The 10,926-nt window shown below is 41.2% G+C and overlaps 1 protein-coding gene across 2 annotated transcripts in view; it reads left to right on the top strand.

Moving 5' to 3' along the window:
* LOC110448604 (GTP-binding protein Rhes-like) overlaps window positions 1-9,760 on the top strand; it is a 74,011-nt gene extending 64,251 nt beyond the window's left edge. For both annotated transcript variants that reach the window (XM_021494947.1, XM_021494946.1), the window contains exon 3: window positions 9,052-9,760. In XM_021494947.1, the coding sequence (XP_021350622.1) occupies window positions 9,052-9,623 (572 nt within the window). In that variant the 3' untranslated portion in view covers window positions 9,624-9,760. The remainder of the gene's footprint in view (window positions 1-9,051) is intronic.
* Window positions 9,761-10,926: the final 1,166 nt, after the last annotated feature.

The following is a 10,926-nucleotide window of genomic DNA, read 5'->3' as shown; positions in this document are numbered from 1 at the left end:
CTGAGAGACATTATGGTGTCGTTGTGTTACTGAGAGACACTATGGTGTCAAAGTGTTACTGAGTGACACCATGGTGTCGTTGTGTTACTAACAGACACTATGGTGCCGTTGTGTTAATGATAGACACTATGGTGACGTTGTGTTACTGATAGACACTATCGTGTCGTTGTGTTACTGAGAGACACTACGATGTCGTTGTGTTGCTGAGTGACACTATGGTGTCGTTGTGTTACTGAGAGACACTATGGTGTCGTTGTGTTACTGAGAGACACTACGATGTCGTTGTGTTGTTGAGAGACACCATGGTGATGTTGTGTTTAGGGTATTATAGTGTTCAGGGTACTATCGTATCGTTGTGTCATTGAGTGACATTACGATGTCGTTGTGTTGCTGAGTGACACTATGGTGTTGTTGTGTTACTGATAGACACTATCGTGCCGTTGTGTTACTGAGAGACACTATGGGGTCGTTGTGTTACTAAGTGACACTATGGTGTCGTTGTGTTGATGAGAGACACCATGGTGTCGTTGCGTTACTGTGAGACACTATGGTGGCGTTGTGTTGCTGAGAGACACTTTGGTGTCGTTGTGTTACTGAGATACAGTATGGGGTCGTTGTGTTACTGTGGGACTCTATGGTGTCGTTGTGTTCCTAAGGGACACCATGGTGTCGTTGTGTTACTGAGATACAGTATTGTGTCGTTGTGTTACTGAGAGACCCTATGGTGTCAAAGTGTTACTGAGTGACCCCATGGTGTCGTTGTGTTACTTTGAGACACTATGGTGGCGTTGTGTTGCTGAGAGACACTTTGGTGTCGTTGTGTTACTGAGAGCCACTATGGTGTCGTTGTGTTCCTGAGAGACACCATGGTGTCGTTGTGTTACTAAGTGCCACTATGGTGTCGTTGTGTTGATGAGCGACACTACGGTGTCGTTGTGTCACTGAGAGACACTATGATATCGTTGTGTTACTGAGAGACGCTATGGTGTCGTTGTGTTGCTGACAGACACTATGGTGTCGTTGTGTTACCGTGAGACACTATGGTGTCGTTGTGTAACTGAGAGACACTATGGTGTCAAAGTGTTACTGAGTGACAACATGGTGTCGTTGTGTTACTAAGTGACACTATGGTGTCGTTGTGTTGCTAAGAGACACCATGGTGTCGTTGGGTTACTGAGAGACACTATGGTGTCGCTGTGTTACTGAGAAACTCTATAGTGTCGTTGTGTTACTGAGAGACCCTATGGTGTCAAAGTGTTACTGAGTGACCCCATGGTGTCGTTGTGTTACTAAGTGCCACTATGGTGTCGTTGTGTTGATGAGCGACACTACGGTGTCGTTGTGTCACTGAGAGACACTATGGTGTCGTTGTGTTACTGAGAGACACTATGGTGTCGTTGTGTTCCTAAGAGACACCATGGTGTCGTTGTGTTACTGAGAGACACTATGGTGTCAAAGTGTTACTGAGTGACACCATGGTGTCGTTGTGTTACTAAGAGACACTATGGTGCCGTTGTGTTCATGATAGACACTATGGTGACGTTGTGTTCCTGATAGACACTATCGTGTCGTTGTGTTACTGAGAGAAACTACGGTGTCGTTGTGTTACTGAGAGACACTACGATGTCGTTGTGTTGCTGAGAGACACCATGGTGTCGTTGTGTTTAGGGTAGTATAGTGTTCAGGGTACTATCGTATCGTTGTGTTATTGAGTGACATTACGATGTCGTTGTGTTGCTGAGTGGCACTATGGTGTCGTTGTGTTACTAAGTGCCACTATGGTGTCGTTGTGTTGATGAGAGACACTATGGTGTCGTTGGGTTACCGAGAGACATTATGGTGTCGTTGTCTTGCTGAGAGACACTATGGTTTCTTTGTGTTGCTGAGAGACACCATGGGGTCGTTGTGTTATTGAGAAGCATTATGATGTCGTTGTGTTGCTGAGAGCCACTATGGTGTCGTTGTGATGCTGAGAGACACTATGGCGTCGTTGTGTTACTAAGAGACACTATGGTAACGTTGTGTTAATGATAGACACTATGGTGACGTTGTGTTCCTGAGAGACACGATGGTGTCGTTGTGTTAACTGATAAACACTATGGTCTCGTTGTGTTGCTGAGAGACACTATGGTGTCGTTGTGTTCCTGAGAGACACCATGGTGTCGTTGTGTTATTGAGAGACATTATGATGTCGTTGTGTTACTGTGAGACACTATGGAATCGTTGTGTTACTGGGAGACACTATGGTGGCGTTGTGTTACTGAGAGACACTATGGGGTCGTTGTGATGCTGAGAGACACTATGGTGTCGTTGTGTTACTGAGAGACACTATGGTGTCGTTGTGTTACCGTGGGACACTATGGTGTCGTTGTGTTACTGTGATACACTATAGTGTCGTTGTGTTGCTGAGAGACACTATGGTGTCGTTGTATTACTCAGAGACACTATGATATCGTTGTGTTACTGAGAGACACTATGGTGTCGTTGTGTTACTGAGATATACTATGGTGTCGTTGTGTTACTGAGTGACACTATGGTGTCGTTGTGTTACCGAGAGACACTATGGTTTCTTTGTGTTGCTGAGAGACACTACGATGTCCTTGTGTTGCTGAGTGACACTATGGTGTCGTTGTGTTACTGAGAGAAACTACGGTGTCGTTGTGTTACTGAGAGACACAACGATGTCGTTGTGTTGCTGAGAGACACCATGGTGTCGTTGTGTTTAGGGTAGTATAGTGTTCAGGGTACTATCGTTTCGTTGTGTTACTGAGAAACACTACGATGTCGTTGTGTTGCTGGGTGACAATATGGGGTTGTTGTGTTACAAAGTGACACTATGGTGTCGTTGTGTTGATGAGAGACACTACGGTGTCGTTGTGTCACTGAGAGACACTATGGTGTCCTTGTGTCACTGAGAGACACTACGATGTCGTTGTGTTACTGAGAGACACTATGGTGTCGCTGTGTCACTGAGAGACACTATTGTGTCGTTGTGTTGCTGAGAGACACTACGATGGCGTTGTGTTGCTGAGAGACACTATGGTGTCGATGTGTCACTGAGAGACACTATTGTGTCGTTGTGTTGCTGAGAGACAATACGATGTCGTTGTGTTGCTGAGAGACACTATGGTGTCGTTGTGTTACTGAGAGACACTATGGTGTCGTTGTGTCACTGAGAGACACTATTGTGTCGTTGTGTTGCTGAGAGACACTACGATGTCGTTGTGTTGCTGAGAGACACTATGGTGTCGATGTGTTACTGAGAGACAGGTGTCGTTGTGTTACTGTGAGACACTATGGTGTCGTTGTGTTACTGGGGGAATCTTTGGTGTCGTTGTGTTACTGAGAGACACTATGGTGTCGTTGTGTTGCTGAGAGACACTATGGTGTCGTTGTGTTGCTGACAGACACTATGGTGTCGTTGTGTTACTGGGGGAATCTTTGGTGTCGTTGTGTTACTGAGATACACTATGGTGTTGTTGTGTTCCTAAGAGACACCATGGTGTCGTTGTGTTACTGAGAGACACTATGCTGTTGTTGTGTTACTGAGAGACACTACGGTGTCGTTGTGTTACTGAGAGACACTATGGTGTCGTTGTGCTACTGAGAGACACTATGGTGTCATTGTGTTACTGACAGACACTACGGTGTCGTTGTGTTACTGATAGACACTATCGTGTCGTTGTTTTACTGAGAGACACTATGGTGTCGTTGGGTTGCTGAGAGACACTATGGTGTCGTCCTGAGAGACACCATGGTGTCGTTCTGTTATTGAGAGACATTATGATGTCGTTGTGTTACTGTGAGACACTCTGGTGTCGTTGTGTTGCTGAGAGACACTATGGTGTCGTTGTGTAACTGAGAGACACTATGGTGTCGAAGTGTTACTGAGTGACACCATGGTGTCGTTGCGTTACTGAAAGACACTATGGTGCCGTTGTGTTAATGATAGACACTACGGTGTCGTTGTGTTGCTGAGAGACACCATGGTGTCGTTGTGTTATTGAGATACATTATTATGTCGTTGTGTTACTGTGAGACACTCTGGTGTCGTTGTGTTGATGAGAGACACGATGTTGTCGTTTTTTTACTGTGAGACTATTTGGTGTCGTTGTGTTGATGAGAGACACTACGGTGTCGTTGTGGTACTGAGAGACACTATGGTGTCGTTGTCCTACTGAGAGACACTATGGTGTCATTGTGTTACTGACAGACACTACGGTGTTGTTGTGTTACTGATAGACACTATCGTGTCGTTGTGTTACTGAGAGAAACTACGGTGTGGTTGTCTTACTGAGAGACACAACGATGTCGTTGTGTTGCTGAGAGACACCATGGTGTCGTTGTGTTATTGAGAGACACTATGGTGTCGTTGTGATGCTGAGAGACACTATGGTGTCGTTTTGTTGATGAGATACACTATGGTGTCGTTGCTGAGTGACACTATGGTGTCGTTTTGTTACTGAGAGACACTATGGTGTCGGTGTGATGCTGAGAGACACTATGGTGTCGTTGTATTACTCAGAGACACTATGATATCGTTGTGTTACTAAGAGACACTATGGTGTCGTTGTGTTCCTTAGAGACACTATGGTGTCGGTGTGTTGATGAGATTCACTATGGTGTCGTTGTGTTACTGAGGGACACTATGGTGTCGTTGTGTTACTGTGAGACACTATGGTGTCGTTGTATTGATGCGAGACACTATGGTGTTGTTGTGTTACTGAGATACACTATAGTGTCGTTGTGTTACTGTGGTACACTATAGTGTCGTTGTGTTACTGTGGTACACTATAGTGTCGTTGTGTTACTGTGGTACACTATAGTGTCGTTGTGTTACTGAGGGGCACTATGGTGTCGTTGTGTTTCTAAGTGCCACTATGGTGTCGTTGTGTTGATGAGGGACACTATGGTGTTGTTGTGTTACTGAGATACACTATAGTGTCGTTGTGTTACTGAGGGGCACTATGGTGTCGTTGTGTTTCTAAGTGCCACTATGGTGTCGTTGTGTTGATGAGATATACTATGGTGTCGTTGTGTTACTGTGAGACACTCTGGTGTCGTTGTGTTGATGAGAGACACTATGGTGTCGTTGTGTTACTGAGAGATACTATGGTGTCGTTGTGTTGCTGAGATACACTATGGTGTTGTTGTGTTACTGAGAGACACTATAGTGTCGTTGTGTTTTCGGCATTATAGAGTTCAGGGTACTATCGTATCGTAGTGTTGCTGAGGACAATATTGTTCGTAATGTTGTTGTCACTTTAGTATCGTAGTGTTGTTCCTTCTGCGACACAGTTTTTATGCTGTTGTTCATATCATTGAGTGATTAGAACGCATGCAGATAGGTGAGAATTAGAAAACACCACTGTGTGAACACTCATGTGTGCAATGACCGTGTACTATCAATTCAAACCATCCTATCTCTCTATTTGGAGACTGATATGTATTTCAACAGGGCTTCCACGTAATTGATTATAAGGTAGAAGTATCATGACATGTCTGCACTGCATTCATTGTTAAGGAGGGTTGTCTTAGAAAATCCGAACAAGCTAAATGATGACTCAACTTGTTACTAGCCCTATGTTTGCATGCAAGGGGCGCTATCTCACACGAAGCATCGGCGCCGATCAAAATTCATGACATGAAATTGGCAAAAACCTTCTGCCCAGAGTTGTTGACGGCCATTAGACAATTGGACATTCCAAAGTTCATCTCAAGAACAACGGGGAGCATGGATCCTTCTACGTTCACTATCTGGCATATGGATTTGGACATGTCCAGTGATGTTGTCTGCCATTTAACACATTTGATACAGAAACAGTGTAACAATGGTTGGACTTGTTGAAATCACGTGTCAATAATATCAGATATGATGTCATTCACATGGTCCATGAAAAAAATGAATAGGGAACATATGGTTTTGATACGGAATATTTTCCTATCTGATTGTAACGATTTGGGAGAATTTAACTGCTTCATTTTCATTTAACTACGGACATTTTTTAATCATTGGATCTCCATCTCTCGCTTTTGTGTTTAAGTTGAATTTTATTGATTGTGGAGCTTTTGGACTGTCTGTGTGTGAGTAAGATAGCATGTCAGCTTGCTGCTCACAGTTTCCGCTCTATATGGAAATCGTACACGCCATGTGGCAAGATGCAAATAACACACACCGGCCGTAGCTTCAATCACGAACAGGCTATTATGTTAGATTTCCGGATTTGTAGTTCAACAAAATGCTTCGTTATGTTCATGGATCATTAAGGGGGTATGTTAGGCTGCTATTACGTGTGACGTCTCCTTCCCAGAGAGTTTAACACTAACTCCCCAATCAAATACCTCTAAATAAGACATACCAAATATCTCGGTATTACTGCCAAATCAACAGGATACCTTGCTGAACTTTTACAAAAAAGTAATGAATATGAAAAAAATCAACATTAGTGTTCTGAGTGTAAGAATACAATGGTGTAAGATCAGGATTCGAATCCTTTAACTTCCAATCAAATAATGTTGCTCTTACCGAATGAGCTACATGGTGATTACTGTATGTATGAGAAACTACAGAAGAAGTAACGAGTAACTTCCAGTAGGACAGGGATCCTGACAGAATGATGATCTTTACTTGGTTAATTAGGTGTTAATTGGTACTCGGGAATATCATATACACTAAAGTATTTCGCGTTACTCTGAATGACTATATCATTTAAAATAAGACCTTTTAAAGAAGATCGAATTTAATATCAACTCAACTAAATAAAGTAAGCTTATGTTTAGGATAAACATTAACCTCCGAATTATAGAATATTTGACATAATATGACTTTTTAAAAATAATAGCTATTAGCTACAAACATAAAATGTATGATAAGTAAGAAAAACTTCATATTGAAAATTTGAATTTAATAATGCGTCGCTGGGTTATAAAACATTGGCCAAGGTGAATCAATAAGGAGTTTTTCTACGGGACAAGATTTTTCTCGGTAACGTTGCATCCCAATACGTGGTGTGATAATAGGAATATAATCTCAGATAAGTTATCTGTGAGTAATGCTAACTTCTACTGTACTTTTGAAACAGGGTCGTTCTCATTCTTTACATAAAATGTCAAATCGATTGTTGACCAGCAAGATTGCCAGAACGATATCCAGCGCAATTACCAATAGGAAGAGTGCCAAGCTATGTTGCCAGATAGGCTACCCCATCCAATGCCAAGCGCTGTATTACCGATGGAGAAACAATAAATTGCCTTGCTATGACACATCTAGAGTTATATCGACGGTTGGCAGCATTTTGCCAAAATGAACATTAATGCGCATGATCAGGGTATGGCTCAAAACTCAAGCTGGAAAAGGGAACACATTCTATAGACAAGCGTTTATAATGATCTTAACACAAGTAGATGTAATGTCTCTATTAATACGTTTAGCAATGCCTTGCAGACAAGTGCTTAATATAATGTGGACTGTATAAAATGAGGGGTCGGAATGTTTAGAGACAGATATATGCAATCTTTTCCCAATTTTGAATATTATTATCATTCACTAACAAGACACCTTTCAGTCTTGTACGATAATAATCAGTCAAAGTACCACTTTACATCTTAAACAGCGCTGTAGGCACTTCCCATGAAGGGTGATCGTACCAGTCCATGGAAACCTAAATGAGTGTCTTTCACTAATGACCGACTGTACTATAGACTTTCGATCGTTCGCCAACATATGACAGAACGAAGTATAAACTATTATTACGCATTCTAGTGAGCTTCATCTGCAGACGTTAGTAATATATGTTATTGGCATGGGACGCTCGGGATGTCATAGCCTCATGACCGATGGGCTGTGACGTAATGCCAAGAGGATATGTCACGGCGCCCCTGTTGCTGGACTCCTAGCGGAGGTAATTTCCGAATCGATTATTTAATCAAACGTCACGATATCAAATGCAAAAATTTCATATACAACTCCGGCGTTGTAGGCAACAGCTCGCTGCGGTTTATCGCAAGCGATCGATCATCGGGGAAAGATAACTAAAGAGTATGCTAGCCAAGAGACCCGGAGATGGCCGAAGTGCAAGTAATTAGATCTAATTGAGTAACAACAGAGTGATTGGAATACTCGCTGATATCTTGATAACACTCTTAGGAATTGCAATTCGAGATCCATTATCCAACTGCGGCACATAGCGATGTGCTGTGCTTGAAACGTGATTTAAATATGTGTTTTTAATAAATTGGGCCGAACTATGTAAATAATAATGCATTAGGGATTATAAAAATGGACTTGTTGTTTAAAAATTAATCAGGAATCGACTATGTGTAATTCAGTGTGATATTTTCCAGGTTTGGTTTATCTTATTGTGTCATAAATTCGTTTGAAAACAGGAAATTCCGTATGTTTTTTTCGACTAAAACTTATAACTTATTTGCCCAAATAAATATTTTATTACATCTACAGTCAAACCTGTATTAGGAGACCACTCTTGGGAGGTCAAAAAAGATAGTCTCTTAATGCAGGTGAGATCTTAATACAAGCTCCAATCAAATAAAGCTAGTATGAGTTGCATGCATAAGCAGTTTTGTCTGTGTTGCTAATTTTAGGCTCAATCTCAAAATATTCATTTTATTTCAAATCGGTTATTTGACAGGCAATTAGTGTAGTTTTTGTTGTTCATCTTTAGTACACAAGTACACATTGTAATTACATATTTCAGCATAAGTATGAGAAAGGGCAAGCACTAGGCGTTGTGAGATTTTTCATTACATGCATTTGTTTTGATTTTTCATTACATGCATCTGTTGATCTTAGAGATATCGCATCTGGTGTCAAATAGTCGATAGAATATCGAACCTTAACTTCTTGTTCACATATCACAGGCAAACTAATGCGTTCATGCTCATGAAGAGCCATTGACACGCACACACTGGATTTACCTGGTTTTGATTCAGAGATATGTGTCAAAGGCTCGGATATTGCATTACCTGTTCGTTTAGTGCTGATAACACTCTGGCAGATTAATTATTGTATGTAGTTTTTTTTCTGTATTTCAGGTGACCTGTTTGTACTAGTGTACAGCATCGACAACAGAGATTCGTTTGAGGAAGTATCAAAGTTGTGTAAACAGATCCAAGAGTGCAAAGGTCAATGCCGGAAAGAGACAAAACGGCTAGCTCACGTGCCGATGATGATTGTAGGAAATAAATGCGATAAAGAGAAACACAGAGTTATCGACCCTTCGGAACCGGAAATGCTTAAAGAAGCTTACCATCACTGTGGTTTTCTTGAAACATCCGCCAAAAAGAACATCAATGTTGAGGAATCATTCCAGAATTTATTTGATCTCGCTAAGTTGCCTGCAGAAATGAGCCCGTCGTTACATCGGCGTGTTCAACCCTCATACATCGGCGGAAATAGTTCGCAGTCGGGAAAGCGAGGGATGTCTATAAGGCGCAAAATGTCAGATGCATGTGGAACCATTGCGCCAAACGTGCGTCGGCCAAGTATTCGTACGGACTTGTTAGTGGCGCAAATGCGTACAAACACTAGTGGTACTGTCACTAAAGTGCCACCAACTCCCACTAGTGATAGACACAGGACTGAGTTGCGGTGTGTGATTCAGTGACTTTCCACAAGTGTACTATCCAAACATACAATGACCAAATTATATATTTTATATTCATGTATAAATATGTGTTGGATGTTGGTGTCGGTAAGCCTTGATGTCCAAAACTGTAAAATAAAATGTGTCTTTAAAGTAAACCAGTGTTATTACTATGATTGACATCGCTGCCATTTTGGAAATATCCAAACACAGGTATGAATACTGTTCAGTCGATGTCTTCAATTGAACACCAAGGCATCTGTGCATTTGACAAACAATTCTTTATATATAAATAAAAATCAAGTAAAAGATTTTGGTGATTTTCGGTTATTTAAAGTAATGTTATCCTACAAATCTCGTTTTTATCAATAAAAAGTGGCTTAATGAAAATACGGACACTACAAAATAGTTTGATACGCTCCGGATATTATCTCGCTGTATATATAAGTTGTATTCATAAATAAAGGTCTACATGGGCCTCGATTTGATAGTAAATGCATGTTTCGTTTAAGTAAATCTAATTGACTACAGAAATGTGGTGACAGGAGAAGGGAAATAGAAGCTCTAATACAGACTCTTCAGCTTCATGTTCATTTCACATACTTTGTATAATAGATCTGGACCCTTGTCGTTTTGACCTCGATGTTAAGGAAAAGCGATCTTGTTATTTCGTTGTGAAATATTACCGTCTGTCTTTGGAAACCCCATTTAACATAAAGCGAATTGTAATTATTCAATAGTAATAAGATAATGCTCTCGTCCATAAAATGGTTTTAAAAAAAAGGCTTTCAACATACAAGTTTTACAAAAACGTACCACACTATCGGTTTACGTAACTGTCCGAGGATGTAGATGACCATTACGCAAGCTGGCGAGGTAGACGTCCGAGGAGGTACGATAATCAAAAACTAGTTATCTACACGCAGATGTGCTAGGATTTACTGAAAGCATTGCACAAACAATTTACGGAGATATCCAAAGTTTAACTAGAATCAATATAAAATTCAAGCTGTCTACGTAAGTAGGCTCCCAAGGATGTCAGGAGATGATAACGCTTACTGTCTACGTAGACTTCCAAGGATGTCCGGGGATTATTACGCTTACTGTCTACGTAGACTTCCAAGGATGTCCGGAGATTATTACACTTACTACGTAGGTGTCCAAGAAAGTACGAGGTTCATGCCAGATTTGTTTGTATGTTTGTATCCTTGGATATACGAGGATAATTGTTAGGCCCCTTGCAGAATTTGGATTATTTCTGTGTTTTCAGCTTAACCGAAGTTGGAGAAACCAAAATTGACCTGCTGTCTCCATTGCAACACTT

Source organism: Mizuhopecten yessoensis, unplaced genomic scaffold (genome assembly GCF_002113885.1).
Source record: "Mizuhopecten yessoensis strain PY_sf001 unplaced genomic scaffold, ASM211388v2 scaffold4121, whole genome shotgun sequence".
Classification (NCBI taxonomy): Eukaryota; Metazoa; Mollusca; class Bivalvia; order Pectinida; family Pectinidae; genus Mizuhopecten; species Mizuhopecten yessoensis.
This window is presented reverse-complemented; position numbering and strand designations above follow the sequence as displayed.